The sequence below is a fragment of the Protomyctophum bolini genome (assembly GCF_963924005.1).
Source record: "Protomyctophum bolini genome assembly, chromosome: 20".
Taxonomy (NCBI): domain Eukaryota; kingdom Metazoa; phylum Chordata; class Actinopteri; order Myctophiformes; family Myctophidae; genus Protomyctophum; species Protomyctophum bolini.
In genome coordinates, this window is record NC_137881.1 from 24,743,431 (window position 1) to 24,770,930 (window position 27,500).

The following is a 27,500-nucleotide window of genomic DNA, read 5'->3' on the forward strand; positions in this document are numbered from 1 at the left end:
GGACCGTGTAACATCCAGACATTGGCTGCTTCAACGTGACTATCCCGTCGCCATCTAACATGAAACATGGAGTCCCATTTTTACCAAAGAGATCTGTACAACAAACTACTGACAGTCACATACTCAACTTTTCTGTCTATATAAGGCTACTATTTGTCTGTAGTAGGAGACAATTTGAAATAATTTCTGCAAACCTGTATACCTGTGCTATGTAATGACTTTACCAGTAAATCAACTTTAACTAATTAATACATGCCACTGTTGGCTTCTCCAGTTGTTTCAGGTAACTGATCACTTTTTAATAGATCTGATGAGATTTTAAAGGTTTAAGGGATTATATATATTTTTAAACTTGATTGATTTTAACTGATAGCACGCACACGTTTGTACATGTGTTCGCTATATATGTTTCCTTCCTTATTCACTGCTATTATTAAATTTATTTTAATGTTTTATGCCTTTGCTTTTAGTTAGTTAGTCCATCAGCCGACAGGCTTCTTTCGTTTAAAGTGGGAAATTTGGTATAGCCCTATAGTCTTTTTTATTGGCCTAAAATATTGTCTATATAATACATTCATGAATCCACTTGTTTAACATTGAAATGAATTTGTATACTGTACATGTATCTCGATTATGTTTTGATTATTATAGTTTTTTTTAACCCAAAGTAGTCTACCAGTGTTGTTCATACAAATGTAAAAACACGTTCGTCCCTGGGTGGATTCGAACCACCAACCTATCAGTGGAGAGGACATGGAGGATGCCGTGGATGCAGATGAGTACCTGGTGCCCCAGCATGGCTTCTTCAACAGCCCCAGCACCTCCCGCACGCCACTTCTCCACTCGGCGGTAAGCTCACAGTACAGCACAAGTTCTGTAATAATAATACAGTTTGTGTTGGTTTCGGGTCACAGTGTATAGTATAGACCCTTGGGGTCCCTTGTCTTTCAGTAGTTTGACGTGAGATCTTTTATATTTGTATATATTTGATTTGATTTAATTGAGCCATCAGTCTGGCATATCAAAGCAAAATCTAAAAATGCACACATGTCGCACGTTGCCAATATTGACTATGTCAAATTACTGGCAATACATTTCAGAGAGAAACTACAAAATCCAATAAACCACAATGCAAACGCAGTTTGCCTCCGAGTAATTACTGAACCTTCTTGTGTCTAGCATTTTAAGAGGGAGTCACAGTACATATTCATTTTAATACCATCTTATTCCTGACAGAATGGATTCCCAGGGAGAGAAGGAAGTGTGGTTCTTAGGTACATTCCTGATCCCACAGACAGAAGTCTCGACCAGGCCTTCCAGCCAGCTCCAGGCAAGTATCCTTCAACTTCCAAAGAGCATAATCCCAGCTGGAAAAAAGGACCCAAAAAAAAAAAGATGAAATGAAGACCAAAAATGGAATGTCCACACACAATATATGTCTGCTGCCCGTCCTCTTTATTTCAACCTAATAAATAAACAACATTTTGCCCCTTTTCTCAAGTTCTTGACATATATCGTGTGCAGACATTCAATTATTTTCCTTCACTCAATCTCAGCTGACTCATTTGAGTCATGCAAGTGATGTAATTCTCAATAGAGCCCAATTATTTCCAAGTCATGTAGTGAGCGAGAGGGACATCTAGTGGACATATATATTAGTGATTATGAGCTTTGATGCACAGCCTCCATTGTTAAAGTAGCATTTTCCAATTTGGGGATTGCATTTATTTAAAGAATCACACCGGTGTGAAGTGAGGGGCGCTTTACCAACATCACATATATGACATCAATTTAACGTCACAAAATGGCAGTTTTATTGGCCAAGGTTTTCCTTTTTGCTCAGTGACAGACAAAACAAACTGTTCATTGTTAATGGCATTTAAGGTTTGTGTTGGAGACAAAACAAACATTAAACTCTGTCCATTGTCAATGGCGTTTTTAAATGAATGTTTGTTTGTGTAAACATTAAACCTGTGTACAGGAGAGCGCCCCTCAAAAGAAATGAAAAGAAAATACTCTAGTACCCAAAAAATATAAACCAATCTTAACCCTGTCAGAGAGAAGTGCCATGCCAACCCCTTGAGCTATCGAGCACCAAGACTTCTACCATGGTTTACTCCACTATGGCTTTTACTGGCTTGCATCCGTTTGTCATCTGGCTGACTTGCTTCTCATCGTCGATTTCTTTCAGACTACATGAACCAGAATGGAACGTCAGACATGCTGAACCCCGTCTATCAGCAGCCCGGGCCGCCGCGCTGCATATTGCCCACCATCTCTTCGGACGACACGGAATCGGAGTACCAGAACTGTTTTAGGAACGACACCTGGCCGCCTGAGTACCTGAACGACGTCCACCATGTGCCCGCCGCTCTGTCGCCCACCTCCAACGGAACGCTCCACGGCGCTCAGAAATACCAGCCTCAGAACAGTATAGACAACCCAGACTATCAGCAGGACTTCACTCCCACCTTCAAGAGCCACACCAATGGACACGTCCCGTCGGCTGAGAATGTAGAGTACTTGGGCCCAGACTGAAGTGTGGCGAAGGACCCCATTCTCTTAGGATGGAAGGATATGCATTACAATACAGACATAAGAGACCGTTAGGTTGACTGGTTAGGTTAGGGTTTGAGGTATAGGTTGTCGGACCAATGACTGGTCAGAATTTAGTACTGCGCCCGGCTCAGATATGTAGGGCTGCAGGACATCTTCCGTGTCTGCATGATGAGGTCAAGTGACTGAAAGGGGAAACGTTCCCGAGTCCAAGCGCTGGCTGGAATGTTGGGAACTTCACGACGACACTCTTCCTGGAAGAGGAGTCAGTGAGATAAGAAAATAAATGTTAATGTTGCAATGTATCATTCATTGAAAAGGGGAATGCCACTGCATAGCTTTTAATTTAAAGCTGGTATTGCTCGGCCTTAGGACAGTCACCGACTATTCGTCATAAACCAGACGTTTGCTGATGTATGAAGTCTCACAGTAGATATACAGTCAGCTATATAGAGAAGCAAACATAACAAATTTAGTCTGCACACATGCTCAAACGCTTTTAAATATTTGATGTAATGTCTCATTGAGACAGATGAGTTTGGTTTTCTGTTCTTTAGAAGTTTTTTAGTTGACTAATACTCATACGACTGCCCTAAGCCATATGCATAGCCTATTTGAATTATTCATTTTAGTGGTATTCCCTTTTTAACAACATTGCGTTAGCAACACAAATGTGTTTTGATGGCTCCAGAATATTATGGAAATAGCTGGAGATGATGTTTCTGCTATTGGGGATCACTTTCCTTGTTTGTATGGTGTGTGTTTTTTTTTTTAAATGCAGTCCTGTACATGTTTTCACAAGTGTTGACAGATCTGCTCATTACTTTAAAGTCTTGCAAGAGCATTAACTTTGAATACAAATATCCTTCCTAGTTTTAAAGGAATATACTGTCGTAGCAACTTGTGAGCCTACATTTTCAGATTTTTACACAGGTACATGTACAGAGAAGAGTGATTATGCTGTGTACAATATAGTCACCTGCAATTTATGATTTAAATCTACAAGCTCACAGGCCTTTAGTGATGCCTCTGTGAGCTTGTAGTAGATCTGCTAGTTTTCCTGAACGTTTGCCTATTATGGACGCTAGGGTGCAAATGGTTAAATAATTCACTCTTCCCAACTGTCTTTTACCATCCTCACAGTCTCTTTTGTGGGAAGCTATAACCCATTAAAACCGGAAAAGCATCCGTCATTTTAGATTTGCATCTGTCATATTTTATACTTTGTTAATAAAAAACATAGCAGACATTCAAGGTCCTAATGTGTCACTTTGTGCCAAGCTATGAGCTTGTAGATCTGCTATTTGAAAACAATTTGAACATGTTTTTAAAGCGAACATTTTAAACTCAAATCTTTGCTTCTGGAGGTCCCAGGAACAAAATATTTTGAGATGGGGTTTATGGCCAAATACATATATGTTGGGGGACATTTATTTTAATCGACCTCAGGTCTTTAGAACATTTAGAGATCATACTGTATGCAAGCAGAGCTAAACCAGCTCTCTCTCTCTCTCTCTCTCCAGAGGCATGTTTCTGCTTGAGGTTTCTTTAAGGGGAAGTTTTCTTCTTGCCACTGTTACATGCTCATCATGGCAACATACTAACACTATATTGCCCATGTAACGCTGTGAATATACAACATAATGCAATTTAATGTTGGGTAGGTTGACACTTAACCTGAACCAAAGGTTGTAGTGACTCACTGATCCTCTGGATGTGTGGATCAGCCAGGACTGGACAGTGGACTTCTCAGAGAAACAAGGCAGGATCCATGTGGCACAAGCAGCAGCATTCTGGTAGTAGAATAGCGGGAAAAAAGTTGGGTGATGTTTACCTGGTGCATCTTGGTACCTTTCATGCTTCCTTCAATGCATGGTCTTTAATCTGTAAATATCCATTTGTAATATATATATATAACAATAAGACATGTACAGCATATTACCCCTGGAGGTAGATTAAAGTCTTGCTTAGATCTATAAGTGTTTTTGAGGGGCACTGACTAGCCCCTCCTATATACAGCTTTTTTACCCACATTTGCCATTGACAATGAAAAGAGAAATTAGGTCATATGTCCGATTGTCTGCCAAATATGACGTAAATTTGTGGCAAACATTAAATGCCATTGACAATGAAGGGATGATTAACGTCGTAACTGCTGTCAGGAGGAAACCTCATAATTCCAAAATAATTCAGGAAGAAAACCATATATTTTACAGCCTCTTCAAAGTTGGTGTTGTAACTTTATATATTGTCAATTACTTCCATGAGAGAAGGTGGAGTTAGTTGCTTTAGCCGACATTTTGAGGGTACAATGGAGTTAAGGTGTTTGTCCAAAACACATTTTACTACTTTCAATTGGTTCAATATTTTCGAAACACAAAGACGTAAAGGGTGTTCAATAGCACTGATTTATGCCAAAAAAAATGATCACAAACCTAAAAAATTGAGTTATGAGTTTTCCTCCCCACAGCAACGATATGTATACAAGCAAATCGGCTAACCAATAACATCAGTTCAATGAAAGGAGAAATTAGGTCAAATGTCCGCCAGATATGATTTGTGGCAAAACGCATTAATGCCATTGACAATGAAGGGAAAATGTACATTATGTAGACTAGCAAATCGGCTAACCAATCACATAAATTCAGTTGTTCATGAGATGTATAATTATAAGAGCGCCCCTCACTTCGCACGTGTGATTTATTTTCAATGATTTAGTTTAGGTACCCAATGAATAGACCCTTATGTGCCTCAGAGTGTACACTCTTGAAGAAATTGACAGAGGATTTCCCATTAACCCATTTTGGACACCTCCTAGCATGCTCCACAGTGGTGTCTCGGATACCCTTGTGGTGATTTCTGTAACACAGGTTTGTTCTATCTAGGGATTGTCCTTAGTTGATCTCTTACCGTTTGAGCTGTCCGGCATTTAACTGCCATGACCTGCTCTCTGGGTAAGAAATACATAAGCTCCTCCGCCAACGTCAAGGCGACAATCCATGGAAGGAGTCCCAATTTAGTCATCACCAATTCCCAATTGCCCCAAGTGTCCTTGAGTCCCTGTTGCTGGCACCACCACCCCCACAGCTGGGGAGGTATAAACTACTGTGTGCATCCTCCAATACACACTTGCAAGTAGATTCTGCTGTGCAGCAAAAGGGACGGTCACTTGATCCATCGCCAGATTAAGTTCCCACCCGTAAACACGGCCAATTGTGTTTGATGGAGCGCCAGGCCAAGTTGGAGGCACCGCAGTTTATGCTGCAGTGGTGGGAGAGTACTTTACCTCTTACCACACCCAGACGCCCCATAGACAGACGTTTGTAAACGCTCAGGCGCAAGACGCAACCTAGAGGCGAGCCTGGCTCCGCAAGACGCCAAAGGCCAGTGACCATCACCGGGTTGAAGGGCACCTCAAGCTAGCCCGCCAGACGTGTCGGCAACTGACGGTGATCAGCACGCAGGACTCTGTCGGTAGAAACCTGTGGACAAACTGGACATAGTTAGTGCAGAAAACACAGGCAGGCAAACATACAGAGATTACTTTTTTTGTTGATGCAATACTGCTCCATTCTGCTGCTCTGTGGAGAGAGGGGGTTTTATTAATTTTTGTTTTGTTTTCTTTGCGACTATTATTACTTGATTTTAAAAGTTAAACCCTATAGAGTAGAGAGACAGTGTCAAGTTTCTCTGTGGGGCCTAGCACGTGGAGGAACATGGAATGCCTCCAAGATCCACTTCCTGCTGAAAAGGCACCAAACCAACCTGTACCAGGTCCTTAAGAGCTGCTTGTCGTCTAGGAAAGGTCACTTACCTGGTCGCTCCTCTCATGAAGTACTACTAAAAGCATTCCGTATTAATCCACACAATTCTATAAGTGTAAGGTATGAAATAAAAATGTCTGGCCCTCAACTTAGCTGCATGTCCAGAGATAGACGGCTCCTTGATCAACTTGATGCAGCCCCGTAGGAAAGGAAAGACCCTGTGCATGCAGCTGCTACAATGACCAGCGCACCCCAGGTCTGTCTGAGTTACAGTCTTAGACCAGTCTTGCTTCGAGGAGGGCCTCTGTCGATGCGACCAATATCATCGACATCGGTCTTCCTCTTCAGCCCCCCCTCTTCAGTCACTTCTACCCCTTCACTAAAGACGATACGCTTCCTTACAGTTTCAGGGAAGCTACAGAAAACGGACAGCTGCATCTGTCCGTCTGACCTATAGACAGTCACTCTCCACTGCCTTTCGACTGGCCTTCCACCCAACTCCCATGTGGCGGAGACACCAGAGATGACTCTGGCCAGCTGCTGACCGTTCACCTCCACGAGGTCATAACGGCTGCCACAGCGGGCGTTCCAACACCTGAAGGGGGGCGTTAAGGTGTCAGGGTGGGACGGAGTCACCAGGGAACCAGAGAACTCCTGGAAGAGAACGTTGCTCTGGGTAGTCACCACGGCTTTTGGTGGCGTGGGAGGGCGGACTAGCACCCACGTCTTAGTACTGGGGACATAGCGCTTACAGCAACACCGGGCGACTTTACGGATAAAAGCTGGTACCCACTGCTTTCTACAAGGGTCATACCAAGGAAGCACCGGCCTCCACTCCTTAGTACGCTTGTCAAAGTAGCATGCACAGGGTCTCTCCTCAACAACGGGTGTGACATCCTTCGGCGGTCTGAGCAGCTGCTTCTCAACTACTACTAGTGAGGAAACGTCACTTACCTTGTTGAACTGGCGGTACAGTTCAGGGACACACGCTGTGATGATGGCGAAGTCGTCAGCGGTCAGGGCTCGGTTCACCAGGTTGTCCACGCGGACGTCTACCTCCCTTCTGGAACGAGCCCTGAACTTACCTGTACGTCCAGAGACAGCCGGCTCGTTGATCAACCTGATGCGATACTGCTCCATTCTGTGGAGAGAGAGAGAGAGAGGTCCTGCTGTGCCTGTGGGGGAGAGAGTACTGAGACAGAGAGAGAGTACTGAGCTGAGAGTTGTACAAGGCTGATACACCTGTGAAAGAGAAATGTCAACAACAAAAAGAACAGATCTAACAATGAGTATTATTTATGCTACAAGTGGTTAGCTTAGCTCTGGTCTTTAAGAGACGCAGTGACTGATTTGAATGACTGCAGCTATGTTGTTATAGTTTTATTCAAAATGTAATGGCCGAGCCACAATTTGAGTTTTAAATTTACGGTAGCTAACTTGACGACGATACAGACAGCCCAAATGCTTACAAACGTATTTGATAAAACACAACTACAGACGTTATCGACGACGATACAGACAGCCCAAATGCTTACAAACGTATTTGATAAAACACAACTACAGACGTTATCGACGACGATACAGACAGCCCAAATGCTTACAAACGTATTTGAAAAAACACAACTACAGACGTTATCGACGACGATACAGACAGCCCAAATGCTTACAAACGTATTTGATAAAACACAACTACAGACGTCGGTTATCGACGACGATACAGACAGCCCAAATGCTTACAAACGTATTTGAAAAAACACAACTACAGAAGTTATCTATGTATGCAGCGATACCGACAGGCGGCAACGGTAACAGCCAAACGCCCAAAACTCACTGTTGAAGAGAAAACGCAACAATATTAGCACGATGCAAGATAAACACTGGTTCCTTTCGTGGTTGTCGATTGTATCCTACTGTGTGATGGTGGTCGGCAAGTGTGGCTGTTGAGCAGGTGGTGGCACTGGTAACTGGTAATGATGCTGTTAAGCGGGTTGGTAGATGCGACTGACTCTGTTTAGGATTCAATGCATCTGAGGTTCAAACCGTGCGACTCGGTCTTTTATCTGCAGCCCGCCCCCAACGTGTGCTCGTTCCCGTCATTGATTGGTTGACTGTTAGGCTGTCGCTGCTCGTTGATTGGTCGGTTTAAATGTCAACTGACTTCTCACCAGGCGTCGGGGGGCTTTCCACCAGGGTGCGTTCGGAAATATCGCACGAGTGTGCTCCGGTGCGTTATTTTCGAACGCGCCCGAAGTAACAAATTGGTTTCGTGTGTTTATTTATTTTTTGCTATTGTTATTGTTTTTGTTTGAATTCAAGTGACACATTACGTTTAGAGGAGAAAATATGAGTCGTTAATTGTTGAACTTGAACCACCACTGCAGATCAATGAAATTATGTACCGTATTTACATCAGCCTCGTAGCGTGGTGTACTGTACTGTGTACTGTGTGTGTGTGTGTGTGTGTGTGTGTGTGTGTGTGTGTGTGTGTGTGTGTGTGCGTGCGTGCGTGTGCGTGTGCGTGTGCGTGTGTGTGTGTGTGTGTGTGTGTGTGTTTGTGTGTGTGTGTGTGACTGCTATAAGCTAGGTGACTGCTATAAGTGCTAATAAACAAACAGCAATGATTTACCTATGGAATGGACACTGACGTTATATAATATGACCTATTTCAGCAGGTCACCAATTTCACGGTAACATCGCCCGGAATGACCCAATGACGACTCGGCCGAGATTTTGGGTATTGTAATTCAGCGTTTACGTGTCAGATCACGTTCAAGACATTTAGCAAGCGTTCTGTAACTTCTGTAGCTATACTGTCATGTCGACCACTGTTACTGATTTACATAATGAACCGAATACCCATTATGTAAATGTGGCCCACATGACAGCACTCTGTCTCTATTGATAGTAAACTCATCTGTTCAATACACTGTAATAACACCCCCTGTTGTGTATTGAATAGATTTAATAGAGTAGTTAACCTTTCGACTTTTGTGTCGAAGACTAAAGTTCAAGGCCTTCTGTCTTGAACTTGACCATAGGAAACCTGAGGTGGTTCAGGGGAGTCCCTGCACAATGTGTTTAGCCAGTACTTTAACCACTGGCCTACTCACGTCTATTTGAAAATAATAGATCAATAAGTTAACAGGATGGGTAAAATGCAGAGGACGAATTTCACCTATGTACCATAGCCCAGGGCCTTAGATATAGACAGAGTCTATGCAAACTGCGTTCACTTCATGCCTCATGGGGCCAGTCCAATGGTGGCTCTTTCTACATAGACTTCTAACGTAAGATATTTTGCGTGTCTGCTGTCAATGTTACATTATTTTGCACTGTTAGAGTCAACTGCCGCTAGGTGGTGCTGTACGCCTACACAGTACACACCATAGAAATGTAATAATGTTTGTAATGTTTTGTAATAATAATAAAAATCTACAAAGTAACTACCGGTAGTTAAACTACATTTTCAAATAATTATATCATTCTCAAAAGTATACTTACAGTAAGTACAGTACTTTAACCCATATTCTAAAAACACAGTCTAAATAGTAAATACTGACCCAAGTTTTCTGAAAAACTTCAAATAATTATTCAAAAGTTTCAGAGCTGTTATGTTGCTATATAAGCCTACTGTACACAGCCAGGCCTACAGTAACAACAAGAACCCTAAAAGGGGATCCCGTCCGGTAAATGTAGGCTACTTTTACTTTACACCACTGTTTTGCTTCCAGCTGCAGAACAACTTGAATATGTTAATAATACTTCCCTGGAAAAAACTCAAATTAGCCTTTGTGATTTTGGGGGATAAACAATTAACTCAAGAACATATTTGCAATTAGTGTAATATCACTTATTTGCTGATGTGTCATTTGGCTGACCAGTTGAACTTGAAACACTTAAACCCAATATCAGCCATTTCCCCCCTAGAGTTACTGCACTTTGGCTTTGATTTGGACCCAATATTTATCAAAACAGTAAAGTACTTCAATATTCAATATGTTTATTCCGTACATTGCATACAGGCACGAGTGTAAGATTATTTGATTTGGCTTCTTGACATTGAAGCAACAATAAATTAAACAAGATAAGCTAAAGATAAGAAATGAGCAAGTTAAAAAAACATCTAAATCTACTTATATATGTCACACTGTGAGCTGACGTTGTTGTAAGTAAGGCATTAGTAAGGCATGTGCATTAGTAAACAAAAACAATGTCTATTATCTTATCCTAACCCCAACCCTAGGTTTACTGTATGTATGTAATGTGGTATTTAAGAACACATTGCATTGTATGCAGTGATACGTACAGTGTCAGTGAATCCACATCATATTTACAACAATGTATACAGTGAACATAGACTTTAGGTGATGCTCATAAAAACTAGGTAAACAATAAACATCCCTGGAGAGAAAAAAAACTGTACTGAGATCAGATCTCATCACAACCTGTAATTCACTGTTCCATTATTTTGCTTCTGTTCTGTGTTGATATAGGAACAAAAAAGAACACATCTGGATATCTTATTTATGACGACAGTGGAGGGTCCATTCTTAGTTCTTACACTGTCAGAAACGTAATGTAGTAACGTTTGACTTGGGAGACAGGGTTGCTGACAGAGTTCAATTCGCTATGCACAAGGCAGAGCACATGTGTGACCTAATCCAGTCATTTCCCAGTAGAAACATTAGAAACTATATGCAAACCGTCTGGCAGCTAACTCCCCCCTCCCCGCTCAGTGAGGTTTGAGGTCAGATGTAGAGTTTCTGGTCAGCTCCATATATGCAGATCTATTGATCCAGACTTCTCCATGTATGGCTATGTTTGATGAGGTCAGTGTCGTGTTCTTCATATATGGAGAGGGCCATATATGGAGACGGACGGACTGACTGACAGGCAGGTTTTCATAGTAATAGTGCAACATCAACTGAATCATTCAAAATACGAAGTTATTGATTACTGTAAATTAAATATCCTAATTGGAATGGCATAGACTGTCACACTCAACAATATACCGATACCAGCATTTTAGGCAGTATTTTGGCAGCTTTTCCAATACTGGTATCTGTATCGGAACAACTGTGAAAATGTGGTCACGTGCGAACGCTTGGGGATGGCCATCCCGGAACCCCAAATGATGCCTCTGTCATCAGCAGGTCTCTCTCTCTCTCTCTCTCTCTCTGTTCAGATCCATCTGGTCTCAGCAGGTTGTCACTGACTGTCTGTGAATAGAGAGGTAGAACTCAATGTAAGCTGCCGTCCATATCTAATGTGTTTGTTTGCAGGGAAAATATGATATGAAGAAAGAAAGAAACTCAACAGAATTGTGATGAAGTAAAAGGTCACACATGACGTCACTGCTTAAAGCAAACATTAAAAGTCTGCCACATGACGTCACGGTCATATGGCACTCACTGTGGCACCCACAACTACGTCATAGTAAATGTATTTTTCCACTGACTTGGCCTAAAAAGTATTATACGGAATAAAACGTTTTGTAAAAAGTGCATATTGGCTGCCACATGACGTCATGGGGGCACACACAAAGCCACGTGTTGGAGAGGCTAGCTCCACTCAAACAAACCACTTTCTTGATTGATTGACATTATATATTGAAATAGAGATATAGAAAAATAGCAAGTATACACATAATTCAAAAGGATATACAATAGGCTATATGGTAAAGCGTTTTTTAGTTTTTTTTGTGATCACTGACAATGATGTACTGTGGTGGTCAATCTGGTCTTTATCAATGTTAGAAACCAGTACACAAGAGTACAAAACGGTACATACATTATTCCAGATGAACAAAACTCCCCCCCCCCCTCCTTACTTTAATTGTTTTCCTGCATGTCCTACAACATATACCGTATATGTGTTTTGCAAACCGGTGTGAAACAATGATTGACAACCTGTCGTATTCAGTGGACCCTAATGAAGGCTCTGGGATCTCAAAAGCATTGGCACACGTTTCTATATGGCAGGCGCTTTGACTATATCTTTGCCTAGCCATGTGTTATCCCATTAAGAACTGAGGCAGATTCTACAAAATGTCTTCTCAACAGTTTTCTGGGGGGAAAGAATCACTAGTTACCTCAGGCATTGAACTCCACCAAGAACAATACAAGCTCACCTTTTTCTGCAACCGTTTCAACTGAAGTCAAGCCACCACCAGCATCCTGTTAAGCACAGTTAAATCATATAATCTCTGAGTGCTATTGAACAATAATAACACACACACACACACACACACACACACACACACACACACACACACACACACACACACACACGTTTAACTCTTACCTGGGTCAGTGGAGCCCCTGTCATCACGTGGTTATATGAAATATAACAGGAAGAAATAGAATTAATTGATTAATTACAGTGACAAAATAGAATGAATAGAATAGAATCCCATTGATATTCATATGGACATAAAGGCTTGGACAGTATCAATATACCAGGTATGTATGCTGAATATGTGTGTGTGTGTGTGTGTGTGTGTGTGTGTGTGTGTGTGTGTGTGTGCGTGTGTGCGTGCGTGCGTGCGTGCGTGATTTAGATAGATTTCCTGCATAAACAAATGTGAACAATGAAGTTTCTTACCCTGGTTGACCTCTTCTTCACCTGAAATAATATGAAATATTGGATTATATTATCATCAGTGCTTGTGTAAACTCATGTGCTTGCATACAGTCAACAGTTGCATCATTGCATGTATACAGACAGTTACTTTCCACCACTAGCGTGGAATACTGTAAATACTGTACATAAGTGCATTTACTGTATATATGTATAGCATAGTAGTATATATGTATAGTTTATATGTATAGTTTCATTATATAGATATTCCACTGTTACTTTCTTAGCTTACGCATGTTTCATGATAAATGCTTTTATGTGATGTATTCCCATGCTTTTGTTCTTGCTTAATGTAAGTCGCTCTGGATTAAGAGCGTCTGCTAAATGCCTAAATTGTAAATTGTTTACTAACTAGGTAGGTACTGTAACTAAGTACAGTAGTACATAAGTAAGTAACAGTTTGACGTATTTTCTACTTTACTGGAGTACTTACAATCTATTTTACAAACTGCAAAATGGTGTTTAATAGCATTGATTTATATATATTTTTAAAGAGTTACGTGCCTAACAGCAACGAATATCACATGAACACTTCAACACTATGATATCACTGTTCCACGCACACACTTACCGTGTTGTAATTTGCTAGAGCCGGTGATTTCTCCTGTCGAAGCAGAGATGTGAGACGATGATTGATCAGTAAGACACATGGGGCATAGCAGTGATGGCCATTTTGTAGTGCCACACAGGTAGAAAACCCATTATTTTGTCCATTGAGATTTCCAAATATTCATGTAAATGACTTTAAGCCTGGAAACAAGCCATCCTGGTGAGTCATGGCCATAAAACATTTGATTCTGTGTAAAACAAAATTGAAAACGGCAAAAAGGGTTTTATTACATATCATAAAATACCAGGAAGACGCCCTGGACCTCGCTCTTTATCTGCCTGGGTGACGGCAGACTGCTGGGCGAGCGCTGGTGCTTTGGCATGGGGGGTAAGATCATGGAATGTCAGACCAGGTCAGGGTGGCCACGGGGGCAGTGTCATGAGTGTACAGGGTTTGATGAGGGCCCAGGTAGAGCCGGGCCTTAATTCTCTGGCCTGTTGAGAACTCTTTTTTTGCCGGCTGCCAGGCGTGGCTGCACTAATAACTTTGGGGCGGGCCCATCTAGAGTGTGAATGGACAGGTACTGTATGAGTCAAAAGGGAGACATCAAAGAGGAAGGACAGGTGGTGAAGGATCAACATATGGACTCTCAGAGCAGGTCATCTCTATATATGGAGATCTAAGGGTTTGAGGTCAGATGTAGAGTTGCTGGCCGGCTCCATGCAGATCTAGGTGATGATCCAGCCTTCTCCATGTATTTGATGAGGTCAGTGTCGTGATCTTCACATATTGAGACGGCGATATATGGTGGCGTGACGTGTCATGAGGCGTGACGTCACGAGGCGTGACCATATATGGAGGCGCAATGGCCTACAGTGGCAATAATTACATATTGAAATATTTTGTTGACACAGAATCAAATGTTTTTTTTAATAATAATAATGATAATATCAAAACAGTTCAAGACTTACCAGTTTGGATCTTCTTTTTCCAGTAGAGAAATCCCAGTATTGCTGCCAATAAGACGATAATAATCACTGTAATAACAATCCCTGCAATCCCTCCTGGAGTCAGAATCACACCCTCTGAAAGACAATGAAACACAGAGACATGGCACTGTTCATCATAATCAATCAATCAATAAATCAATCAATGGTGGTAAATTGGTTCAAGTTAATAATGAAATATATTCACGAGTAAGACGCGCGAACGCGGGAAGCGAACGCAGATCGTAAATTGCAATAACAATTAGACAACAAACAAATCACTCAGCTCCATATATGGTCATTTGAGATGACCTGGCCCCTTTTGTGCCCATATATGGAGCTGAGTGGACCTGGCCCCTTCTGTGCCCATATATGGAGCTGAGTGATTGCTGATGCAACACACTCCATATTTGGATAGCGGGACAGACACACGGACAGACAGACAGACGCACGCACAGACATGATCTGCTAGGTCTCATAGTAAGTGCTCACTGCGTTCGCAATTACCTGAACAAACAACACTAGCTTCTTCGCTGTGATAACACTTGTCCTTTCCGATCCCTGCATGCCTGCACTCGGAGAGCCTCGATTCGTTGCCCGAACAGCTGACGTCAGTCAACCAGGTTTTCATATGACCATGTTCAAAGCTGGATGACCCCGGCACTGACACGGCCCATCCACAGTTCAACTGTCTACACACCACCTGGGCGTCGCTCAGATCCCAGTCTTCACCACACACCGTCCCCCAGATGTTGGAGGAGTAGATCTCCACTCGGCCAGAACAGGAGTTTGGGCCACCGGCGAGCCTCACTGCATAATCTGAATAATCAATAGAGTGAGAAGAAACACATTATAAAACAAAAGACAATTAGCAGCACAAACGCAGCATTCTATACCAGTGGTTCCCAAAGGTGGCGGACGCATGTGTAGTGGGATACTGTGGGCTGTATTTTGCGTGTCTTAAGTACCAGGTCTTATTCCCTAACTTGAGTAAACTAAAGACCTGGAGGCGTGGTCAATGCCATTTGGCTATTCTGAGTGGCCAAAGAGCATTGATCACGCCTCCAGGTCTTTAGTTTACTCAAGTTAGGGAATAAGACCTGGTACTTAAGACACGCAAAATACAGCAGTGTATGTGGTGTAGTCATTAGGTCATTTGTACTTTTTCAGCATCAGTTGATGTTCTTAACCACAATGAGTAACATGCATTGTTTCCCTTTTTTGTGGACACAGTTCTTACCAGAATATTATAAATACATTCTATAGGGGGGGGGGGGGTTAATAGGGGAACAAATGAGATTAGATGCAGTTTACCTGGGCTTGCAGACTAGATTCACTGTTTTTATTGGTTCATCTTTCTATTCACTTTCTTTGTGTGTTTTATTGTCAGTAGAAATCTCTGCAGTACATAGCTAACATAAGCATGATGTAGTTTTAACCGAACATGCATTTTGTCCAAGACCAAGTGAGCTTTGTCCCTTTGTCCTCTAAGAACAACAAACCTGCTGTTACCACAGGTAGCCTAATCAGCTCCCTTTCATTCAGACAATTCTTTTTAACAAAATGACAACACATACAAGCACTGCAGTTAATGATATATGTCAGGAGTCTTAAATGTGTTGGTTTGAACGTGTTTACACCAAACCTCTTTGCCTAAAATGATGCTTAAGTTTAAGTGGTTAATGTAACAACAAAAAGAAAAAGATTTGGCGGCCCCCCTGTAGGAACTCTGTGGACCCCCTAGGGATCCCGGACCCACTGTTGACTGCTGATATATGTACGGTAATTATATTTACCGTCACAAACAACACCAGCATCGTTGGTGTGAAGACAGTAGTGCTTTCCGATCTCTGCGTGTCTGCACTGTGAGAGACTGGATTCGGTGCCCGAACAGTTGACCTGATCCAACCAGATGTTACCAGAACCCTGTCCGAAGCGTGCCACCCCAGGTGCCGACAGAGCCTTTCCACAGGCTAACTGTGTACAGACAACCTGCGCATCGTTCAGATCCCAGCCATGGTCACACACCGTCCCCCAGCCGTCGTCACCGCTGCCACCATATTTCATCTCTACTCTGCCAGAGCAGGATTTTGGGCCACCGACCAGCCTCACTGGATAACCACCTGAGTGAGAATAACAAAACGTAAAAATTAAAATGTTTACGTTTTGAAATACCCTCCGCATATCATGCAGGATTGTCCTTATAATAGCGATTTGAAATGAGTCTGACACTTGCACTGTACATTGCTGCATTGTGAAATATACTGTACATTAATATCAAAGACCTTCTAAAGGTAGTATATTCACAGCATACTACAGTATACTATATACTTATAGCCGGACATTTAGTCATAAAAATTGGTCTGTGACCCAAACATGTGGTCCTGACCCCACTGTTTGGGGGAAAAGTGATTTAAACTGCTTTTGCTAGAAGCTTTTGATACCCCAAAACAAAGCTTGAATGGACAGCCCTTTCATATATTTACCCTCGCAAACAACACCGGCGTCGTCACTGTGTTCACAATCGTGGAGTCCGATTGGCATATGATGGCAGTGCGAGAGCTTTGATTCCGTGCCTGCACATCTGACATGAGTCAGCCAGATGTTTCCGTCGCCCGGTCCGAAGCGTGCCTTCCCCGGTGCCGACAGGGCCTTTCCACAGCCCAACTGTTTGCACACGACCTGGGCGTCATTCAGGTCCCAGAGACTGTCACACACTGTCCCCCAGGTGTCATTAAAGTAGGTCTCTACTCTGCCGGAGCAGGAGTTTGGGCCGTTGACCAACCTCACTCGATCAACTGTGAGAAGAAAGAAACATGCAGTACAAACTTGAAAGTTGAAACTTAAGCAGCGTCTAAGAAATGCCTCCCTACACACATGCAAGACTGTCCTCATAATAGAGTATACTAACTTTGCTGAGCAACCACAACAAATGAATATATTTAGTGTCATCTACTCTACTGTATATGCTAATATGAGGAATATTCCCAGTACAGTATTAAATAATATGAACTAATATGAACATGATGTACATGCCCACCACCAAAGAAGTTGTGAGTTTGAATCCACCGTGGTGTATCCGGCTTTGCACACTATTGTTGCATCTTGTGTACAGGTACATAAGAGTCAAACTAATCTTGGTTTGGCTTCCTTCAATTCCTTCCTGCAGTTAATAATGATATAATGTATTAATATTTACCTGAACAATAAACTCCAGCATCTTTATGGTGATCACAGCTGTTGATTCCATACCCTAGATGGTCGCTGTCACACCGTGAGAAACTAGATTCAGAGCCGGCACAGTTGACAAGATCCAACCAGATCTTCCCAACACCCTGTCCGAAGTGGGCCGACCGTGGCGCTGCCATGGCCCATCCACAGTCCAACTCTCTACACACCACCTCAGCATCGTCCTTGTCCCACTGGTTGTCACACACCGTCCCCCAACTGCCATTATAGTAGACCTCCACTCTGCCAGAACAGCTGTTTGGGCCACCGGCCAACCTCAATGCATAATCAGCTGCGTGAGAAGAAAAAAACAACAAAAACATAAAAACATGCCTTATTACTGACATCCCATCTGCCTTATGACTTAATACATACTGGCATATTGCCTTATGCAGCCTTTATATATTACTGTATTCCCTATACTGCCTTATCACTGAATACAGGTACATACTGGCTATCACAGCTTATATTAAGTGGTATTATTGACTCCATGTTGCCTTATAAAGCCTTATTACTATTACTGCCTCCATACTGCCTTATGCAGCCTTATTACTGCTCTACTGCCTTACTTTCCAGTACCACTGCCTCTTTTTTCCTCTCTCCCTCACTGACACACCTCTGCTATATTGCTTTGTCCACTTATGACTGAATGCTCTCGCTGTAGGAATAGGAATTAACAAATGAACACTACACAATACAGGCTGTGGTGGCCCCCATTGCAGCCCCGGTGGCCCAATGGATAAGGCACTGGCCTCCTAAGCCAGGGATTATGGGTTCGAGTCCCATCTGGGGTGAGTGATAGCAGAGGTCGATGGATCGAAACTATCCTTTGCTAACAGACTTTTTTTAAATTATACAACAGGTAGTGGTACGGGTGCTTAAACATCCTGATCCTGCATCATCACATTCTGTGCTCAGCCAATCAAATCATCACATTCCGTGCCCCCCCCCCCCCCCCCCACACACACACACCTGTGCATACCCCCTCACAAATCAGCTGTGTTGATCAGACTGTTGATTTTAGAGCGAAATGTCTCACAAGCATCATAATCTATTCTAATATGAGGACAATAGAGGCGGTTTACCTGGGTCAGCAGTAACAGTCTGTATGAGCAGGAACAACACAGCACCTGACACTCTCACCATGGTCCACCTCCTGGAGATCAAATCAAATATGGTCACATTACACTGATTACAGAAATGCAAATATGGCAATTGCCAGCCTCTAGCGTTCACATTCAAACTAGTAAAGCATCCGTGTCATTTTAGATTTTAGACCTCAGGTCTCGATGGGTTAACAACATATTTAGTTTGTTACGCCTATTTACTGCACCTCTGAATGTTATTTGCAGATTAATCCGATTTTTAGAACACGACAGTGCATCTCAATCTACACCAGATCATCTACATGTGACACGCATGTTATAGACATTATTTATTTTCTTTTTGTCAACAACCCTACATTACATTACATCCTGAACCACTTTAAAGCCTAGCTACATAACTTTTTTTAAATGAACAATAACATGCAATTTTGTCCAATATGTATGGAATAGTATATGTTAATACAATATAACTTATGGTTGGTTGTATTTTTTCTCCCTGCTCTTCTATTGAAACATTTAGAATGATTGTGTGGTCAGATCATGTCACGAATTTTGACATGATGGTCAACATTTTATGTATTCCCCGAGCAAGCGTCTGGCTCTATCGGTTCAATGGAAAGCATGTTAGCTGTCTGATGCAGGTTAGTTGAGGACACATTGTCACACATGCACGCACACACGCACATTCGAATATAGGGCACAGTGGGTGTGGTTGTCTCAACTTGTCTGGTTCCACTGAAAACCAGAAAACCACACCCACTGCTGCCCTGCTATGCTATGTAGCACAGCTGTATTTGATCGAGTAGCCTACGTTTGACTGAGCAAATGTCAGGATAAAAATAAAATACATCTATGATAGTGATTGATAGGCTTTGCGAAGGCTATAGAACACATGCACATAGCCCTGGGCCAGCCCAGTGCTTACAGCGAGAGATTCGCTGTAAAGCACTGGACCAGGTCTAACATGCACACGCCCCCCCCCCCCCCTCCCCAAATATTGCCAAAAACAATAGGCCTAGCCTCACTTTATAACGAAAATAAAAAACAAGAAAAACATCCATGACTAAAACTGCTGCAGTGCGGTAAATATTGAATAATTAAAGTATAAAAGAGTGTTACCTGGCTGTCACAGCTGATGTGTTGTAAAAAAAATGGTCCAATTTATGAGGGAAATGTTATCCAGATTGATAATTTTACGGTACGAACATTGAGTGAGTTGGAAATCCTATGGTTGGAAGGAATTAGATTTCAGCGCTGCCGTGCATGCAGAAACCTGACATCAGACAAGTTCAACATGATGCTAAAAATGCTTCAGTTATGCTTCGTTGCAAGACGCGTCGCGCCATATAGACCCTACAACACCGCGAGGGCTTGGAGGTCTACTCTAAGATCTGAACGCTACTGGACGTGGAGTTTTACTTTTCACTTTCGACGGCCGGGTTCAGGTTGAACACAAATCGCGTTTCTTTTTGTTTCAGTGCACTGCAGACTGCAGTCACACACCCCACTCACACAGTGCACATCCATCCGGTGTAGAGGGGATACGGAACCGTTCTGCGTGATATGAGCTTTGTATCGAAACAGTTGGGCGATTACACATCCGTGGGAAATCTGGTGACATATGGGGCGCGACTCGAATCGATCGGTAGTTGTAAGTTGTAACAGAATAATACTAGTATGTTACAAATTACAATATGAAATTAGTTTTGCCCTTGTCAACGAGCGTCTTATGATTTCCTATTTATTTTCAATTAATTGGCGTTTGTAAATAAATGTGCACGCGGCACGCCCCTCTGCCAGTCTACATGCACTCCCTCCACTTTGGTTGCACCCATGCGCAGCAACAACAACAACACAGCCGCAGCAGACCTCGTGTGACGCGCGCGCGTGTGTGTGTGTGTGTGTGTGTGTGTGTGTGTGTGTATGTATGTGTGCGTGCGGGTGCGTGCGTTGGGAAAGTGCAGGTTATTTTCAACACTGAAAGACAGATTAGTATTAGTCAGATAGTCTACTCAGATTTCACAATAAGGTAAACATTGAGGGTTGTTCGTCACTTCACTTGTTTTGGGAAAATGTATTGTGAAGGGAAACTGTGCACGCGAGCGTCTGCGTGTGTGTGCGTGTGTGTGCGTGTGTGCGTGTGTGCGTGCGTGTGTGCGTGTGTGTGTGTGTGTGTGTGTGTGTGTGTGTGTGTGCGTGAGCAAAATTATTTTGTAAATATTTGGTTAACTGAGAACAAAATGTGACAAATGAACAAAAGGTACCCATGTGGGTGCATTTGGTTAGATTTGTAGACTACTCTCAGAGTTAACACCGAATTATGTGAGTTCCCTTTATATTGGGGAATTTTCTATCACTACATTTGCACATTAGGCCTATATGTGAAAACTATGCAGAATGTTTCGCTCAGATTGGCTATTTTCAAATGGCCGAAATGTATATAGGGCTATACGAAACTGCTATACGAAACCACACAACCATATTGGTCAAAGGGAATTTAATAAACTGCTCCATATGATCAGATTAACCCCATTAAAACCGGGAAAGCATTTGTATCGTAACTATCGTTTTAGATTTTTGCATTGGCTATTCAAAAAGAACAGATGTGCGAGCTTAGAGCAGCTATCAGCTATTTTTTTTACATTTTTAAGAAGAATTTTTAGAAGACATTTGTAGAATCGTCCCTCAGGTCCTCTAGTGAGTTAAAAACATGAGTCAACAACATGGTAAACAGAAAGTTACCGGAAGTTGTGGGAGGGGGCCAAAGTAAAACCTGTGATGACATTGTGATGACTCAGTTGTTTATCGACCTGTCTCCCCTTGGAAGTCTACAAATTGACAGACAATCAGCGAGGGCTCACCAAAAAGTAGAGGAAGACAGCAAAGGCAAAAGATGGAACGACAGAACATACTCCTCTGTCTCGGCTTGTTTGTCGTGGCCTCAACCATGGTAAGAATGTGCTTTCATTTATTTATTTTTAAAATATATCCTTTAGGCCTTTTCTGCCTTTATTGATAGGTATACATACAGTAGACTGACAGGAGAGGGGGTGACACGCAGCAATCTGTCGTCAGGTTGCTTGGCACCTATAGGTTAGATTACCAGCCTATAAATGCCAATCATTTTCTTTCTGTTTAAATTCTTGTCTTGTCTAAATGTAACTTTTTGACTTTTCTTTATATTTTTCAAAATCTATTTATTTTTATTTATCATTTTTTTACTCATTCTTTATTACTTTGAAAGTGTTTCTGCATTTGTATGCTGTTTTTGTGGCCTATTGATTGTGTTGTAGTGTGCAGTCATTTCCACCGCCTGTAAGCGCAGGTGCAAATTACTGAACAATATTCCTTGTTTAAATGTCGTACAATTCTCCTGGACTATATGGTACGATAACCAAGTCTTCATAAACTTACACTTCACGTACACTACACTACACGTGGACCAAACACATGTTAGAACCTCCTGCATTAAATGCACTGAAATCTGAAAAGGGTGCATTGATTGCTGGCAATGGCGGAATGGGCTATAATGCACACAGAATGACTCTTCCGACTTCCTGGCCGCTTGTATACTTACACACTAGGTTACCGATGATCCTAATTAAAACCCATTTTGGGCGGGAACCCCTTTTGGTGTTTGAAGCATTATGTTATACTTTAGCAATTGAAGAATAGCAGACCTACAAGCTCATAGCACGCCACCGAGTGGCGTGCTACGAGCTTGTACTGTAGCTCTGCTATTTTTGAAAATTCTTAAAAATGCGGCACAAATCTTTGAATATATATATTCTTTCAGAGCGTACTTTTTTTTCCTTTTCGACGTCAGGCCTGAATGGGTTAAGGCTCTGTTCCATTCAATGGACCCTTACGGGTCCATTTGGTTGTTCCATTTGGTTTTGGGGTCACGGACTAAAGTGTTTGGGAACCACTGCAGTATAGTAATGTAACAATCTCCCATAATGTCATTTGGTTCCATCTAATCTAGTCTCCCCTCACCTCACCTCATTGCAGGCAGTAGTGGTGGACCCCAGGGGGGCTCGTCCCATGGAGCATGGCACCAAGGCAGATAAATGTGACACAAAGAAGGAATGGCCGTTCTGCACAGACGATGATTGGGTAAGAAACATGTTTTTTTTCCCTTTTTCCTTTTTTGTATACATCAATTAGTTAATCCATTGTGTTGTTTTGGTCGGGTGATCACGAACTGGATATGTACAAGATATGTACTACAAAGATATATTTAAATTGGCAGATGACGTCTTACGTTTGCTGCACTAAACAAACATTAAAGTCTCTGTCCAAGTCCATAGACTTGGCTGGCAAACAAATGACATCATAACTGCCCTAAACAAACATTAAAGTCCATAGACTTGGCTGGCAAACGTTTTTTGTTTGTTAAAAAGGCTTAAGACACAGGCAGAAATCAGCAGGGGGGAATATTATTTTCCAATGGGGGCACAATGTAAAACAAATACTCGCCTATTAACACATTATTACCTTGTATTTCTATTAACTATTCAATTAATTTGAAAATGTATATATTTATAATAATCATGATTTAACATTTGTAAAATATTGATAGGGTAGGGTAGTACTGGCCAATCTAGACTGGAGAGGCACAAAGTCCAATATGGGTGTGCATTGCCCCCCAATGCCCCCCCTGTAGAGCCGCCGCTGTCTAAACAAACATTAAAAGTCCATAGACATGACTGCCACATTATGTAATTTTGGAAAGCCATGCATGTATTGGAGGGGCTAGTGCTCCTCCACAGACAGACAGACAGACAGGCAGGCAGACAGGCAGACAGGCAGGCAGGCAGACAGACAGCCAATGCACTCTTTAGTTTAAAAACACAAATGTTTTGGACCTCTCTCTCAATCCTCTCCTCCTCTCCTTCTGTCCACTCCAACCCCAGAATGTTAAGTGTCCGTCCGGCTGTCGTATCCAAGGTCTGATGGACAAGTACGACCACGAGCTGCTGAAGAAAATAGAGAGCATCCGGAAGCTGCTGGCCGACAGCACGGCCAGCCACCGCATAGCCGACCAGGGCTCCAAGACGACCTACGACAACCTGAGAGAAAAACTCATCCTAGATGCAGGTGTGTGTAGTGTGTGTAGTGTGTGTGTGTGTGTGTGTGTGTGTGTGTGTGTGTGTGTGTGTGTGTGTGTGTGTGTGTGTGCATGCGCATGCGTGTGCGTGCGTTCGAGATCATGGTCGAGATCATGGATTTCACAATGCCACACCAGACTTTCCGGTCTAAGTAACATATATATCGGCCATTGGCAATGGCCGATATATATGTTCCTGTCTATTCATCTGTCATTGTCATTCAACTCAAGTCACTTAATCTCCTGATAATGGCAATGTCCTTCTCTCACCCAGTTAAAAAAATATGACTCTCTATGATTTCAATTTAATTAAAAATATATTATAATTATTAAATTCAATCAACACTTCTCTCTCTCTCACTCTCTAAGTTCTGTTATTCAAATACATTTTCAGTCCCTCCATGAATTCAATTCAATTCAATTCAATCTCTCTCTCTCTCTCTCTCTCTCTCTCTCTCTCTCTCTCACCCCAGGTAATGACAACACCTACTATGACCTGGCCCAGGACCTGCGTCAGAGGATTGTGGACATGAAGATTAAAATCGATAGACAGCTGAGAACCCTGGGGGCGATGAAAGAGCGTGTCAAGGACCAGAGCATTCAGATGATGAGGCTTGAGGTAGGCCTACAACAAACACAACATGGCAAAAAGAATGGCACACATCTCAACACACAACTCAATGATTTAAGCAATTCAATTCAATTCAATTCAATTGAGCTGTATTAACATGATAAAACATGTGTTTACAATGTACATACAGTATGTACAGTAGGGCTATGCACAACATTGCAACAAAAACAATGGCTTACAAAAACCATTAATCTTCTCTTCTCTTCTCTTCTCTTCTCTTCTCTTCTCTTCTCTTCTCTTCTCTTCTCTTCTCTTCTCTTCTCTTCTCTTCTCTTCTCTTCTCTTCTCTTCTCTTCTCTTCTCTTCTCTTCTCTTCTCTTCTCTTCTCTTCTCTTCTCTTCTCTTCTCTTCTCTTCTATTCTCTTCGTGTAGGTGGACATTGACATGAAACTGCGTTCCTGTAAGGGATCATGCAAGACTTACAATGAGTACAGTGTGGATAAAGATAGCTACGTAGCACTGGAAAAACAGGTACGGTACATCCTCTATTCCTCTTCTTATCCAAGGATCCATCTCCACTATATCCATTCTCTCTCTGCACATCCACCCATCCACCCATCCATCCATCCATCCATCCACTTGTTATTTATTTAGCAAATTCAAAGTCCTTAAGCCAAGCAGTTGATTCCTGGTCAGCTGCATGGACGGTGACTATATGCTCCTTTAAAGTCATTGGAGAGGACAAACTTCAACGATGTGCCCCATTGTTTGCTCCTCTCCACAAGCCTTGCAGTGGGCTCGGCTATACTGCCAAGCAGGGGCCACGTCCAGTCCTGGCCCCATCCACTGACCTTCTTTCTCTGCCATGTTGTATCACAGGTCTCTCAGCTGGATTCCCAGTCCGGTCAGAGCATCGAGACGGTCAGCACCATGTATGTGATGAAGAGCAGAGCTCTGAAGGAGGAGGTCGTCGACAATCGGTACAAATCCGCAGGACAGACACAGGACTTTTTCCCTGATGTAAGATTGTTGTTGTTGTTGTTGTTATTATTATTAATATTAATATTAGGCAGTAGTAGTAGTAGTAGTAGTAACTTACTATATGACAAGGATGACAATGTTGCACACATCCACGGACACACATATATGGCAAAAACTAAATCCAACTCTTCCGTCCGGTCCCTCTCTCAGGTGAAGTTTATCTCGCTCACCTTGGAGGAAGAAGGTGCCAGCCCGTCGTCCCCAGCAACCGTCTCCAAGGTCCCAGGTACTCACTTCTCCAAATCAACATCTTCCTCCTCGTCGCCCTCTCACTCGGGCGCAGGCGGCGGTCCCATCACGGTGCTCACCGGCGGTGGCGGCGGCGGCCGAGGAGACGGCGGCAACCTCTTCCCCGGCGGACTGGGCGGAGGTTTCGAGGCGTTCACCGGAGGAGAGCCCTCCACCACCCACCATGTCTCCACCTCTTCCAAGAGCGTCTCCTGCACCAGAACCACTCGCAAGATAGTAGTTCACACCGCCGATGGACCGGTGGAGAGGACAGAAGAAGTGACGGAAGGGGGGCCCGAGTGCCAGGTCACCGGACCCTCCAGGGGATCCTCGACTTCGCCTTTCGACACTAAGACCTCCTTCGGTTCCAAGACAAGCTTCGGAAACGTCCATCATGGCATGGACCTCGGCGGGTTCTTCACTGACCTTCCGGAGGAAGACGTTCCTGATTTTCAAGCCCGGAGCATCCGTAGAGAGCGTGTCGAGCGCCAGGCCGATTATGTGGGAAAAGGTACAACCAAGCAGTGACCACTGAAATAAAAAGAAAAAAACAAAGCTTGCTAGCTAGGCTGTTTGCCTTAGCGTCATGCTACCTAGCCCTATGTACCGAAATGAACAGTGAACAGAACAATCATCATAAATGAAGTCTACTATGTTCATTCATCGTGTGATTAAGAATGATACAATATTATAATAATGTATGTATGTGGGTTGAATGTGAACAAATGTAGAGTTGATACATTGCTATAAACCTTTCACGACAAAATTGTAATGTATGGCTAACTGGAACACAAGAACCTGATTGACCTGATTTAGATTGAGGAGGCTTTCCGACAATGGCTCCGCAGGAATGCAGAAAAAAACCTAAATTGGGGCACCATGGTGATACTACCTGTCATTGTGAGCTTCCTATAGGTTATAACAGTACCTATAACAATACCTGCCATGTTTGCACCTTCAGATTAGAATCAGAATTGGAAAAATGTTGCCGCAATTGTTTGCCACGCCATCCATCATCTCATCTCACCCCTCTAAAAGATATTCCCCCGTCTAAGCTAATCGGCGTCCCCCCTCCCCCACCCCCACTTCCCCCCCTCCTCTCCTTCCAGATTGCGCCGACATCCAACAGAAACACCTGACAGGGGAAACGAGCGGCCTGTTTAAAGTTAAGCCCAGCGGAGGCTCGGGATCCGGCGAGGTAGTGGAGGTTTTCTGCCAGCAGGGGGGGCTGATGGGTGGGTGGATGTTAGTCCAGCAGAGGGAGAGCGGGGCTCTGAGCTTCAACCGCTCCTGGGCCGAGTACCGCGGCGGCTTCGGCTCCGTTGACGCGCAGGGCAAGGGGGAGGTGTGGCTGGGCAACCAGCACCTCCACCTGCTGACCGCGCAGGGGGAGACCATGCTGCGGGTGGAGCTGGAGGACTGGGAGGGGGGCACGGCCAACGCGGAGTACGCCGTCAGGGTGGGCTCGGAGGCCGACCGGTACGCGCTGCGTGTCTCGGGGTACACTGGGGACGCGGGCGATGCCCTGCTGAAGGGCGACCCCCGCTTAGAGTCGTTCCTGTCGCACAACGGCATGCGCTTCAGCACCTTCGACCGCGACAACGACAAGTGGGTGGAGAACTGCGCGGAGATGTACGGCGGCGGGTGGTGGTACAACAACTGCCAGTCGGCCAACCTGAACGGCGTTTACTACAAGGGCCAGTATGACCCGGGAAGCAACT

At 43.2% G+C, this 27,500-nt stretch overlaps 2 protein-coding genes across 3 annotated transcripts in view; one reads left to right on the plus strand and one right to left on the minus strand.

Annotated features, from left to right (window-relative positions):
* Nucleotides 1–10,303: 10,303 nt before the first annotated feature.
* Nucleotides 10,304–20,297, minus strand: LOC308335175 (scavenger receptor cysteine-rich domain-containing protein DMBT1-like). 2 transcript variants are annotated; one of them, XM_080792184.1, is made up of 12 exons: nt 20,103–20,297; nt 18,809–18,879; nt 17,695–18,015; nt 16,982–17,293; nt 16,292–16,618; nt 15,003–15,314; nt 14,481–14,594; nt 13,531–13,563; nt 12,924–12,944; nt 12,624–12,640; nt 12,451–12,496; nt 10,304–11,539 (listed from the first exon to the last, which is right to left on the minus strand). In XM_080792184.1, the coding sequence occupies exons 1-12, from the start codon at nt 20,123–20,125 to the stop codon at nt 11,529–11,531; spliced, it is 1,608 nt and encodes a 535-aa protein (XP_080648310.1). In that variant the 5' UTR covers nt 20,126–20,297; the 3' UTR covers nt 10,304–11,528. The 2 variants fall into 2 exon arrangements, with proteins under 2 accessions (XP_080648310.1, XP_080648311.1); XM_080792185.1 differs by having other exon boundaries at nt 19,949–20,296.
* A 1,429-nt stretch (nt 20,298–21,726) lies between these two features.
* Nucleotides 21,727–27,500, plus strand: part of fga (fibrinogen alpha chain) — a 6,243-nt gene continuing 469 nt past the window's right edge. Inside the window, exons 1-8 of the mRNA XM_080792676.1 lie at nt 21,727–21,779; nt 22,841–22,945; nt 23,746–23,929; nt 24,413–24,558; nt 24,943–25,041; nt 25,390–25,530; nt 25,702–26,290; nt 26,889–27,500. The exon at nt 26,889–27,500 is cut by the window's right edge and continues 469 nt beyond it. Of these exons, the coding sequence (XP_080648802.1) occupies nt 21,777–21,779; nt 22,841–22,945; nt 23,746–23,929; nt 24,413–24,558; nt 24,943–25,041; nt 25,390–25,530; nt 25,702–26,290; nt 26,889–27,500 (1,879 nt within the window). The 5' untranslated portion in view covers nt 21,727–21,776. The remainder of the gene's footprint in view (nt 21,780–22,840; nt 22,946–23,745; nt 23,930–24,412; nt 24,559–24,942; nt 25,042–25,389; nt 25,531–25,701; nt 26,291–26,888) is intronic.

Excerpts from the sequence above, each read along its gene's own strand:
- LOC308335175 (XM_080792184.1), bottom strand. The coding sequence starts at position 20,125 with ATGTTGAACTTGTCTGATGTCAG. Across the intron at positions 16,619-16,981 it reads CGCCGGTGTTGTTTGCGAGG|GTGGTTATCCAGTGAGGCTG; the intron begins GTAAATATATGA and ends ATTCTCACTCAG. Across the intron at positions 13,564-14,480 it reads GAAAAAGAAGATCCAAACTG|GAGAAATCACCGGCTCTAGC; the intron begins GTAAGTCTTGAA and ends CTGCTTCGACAG.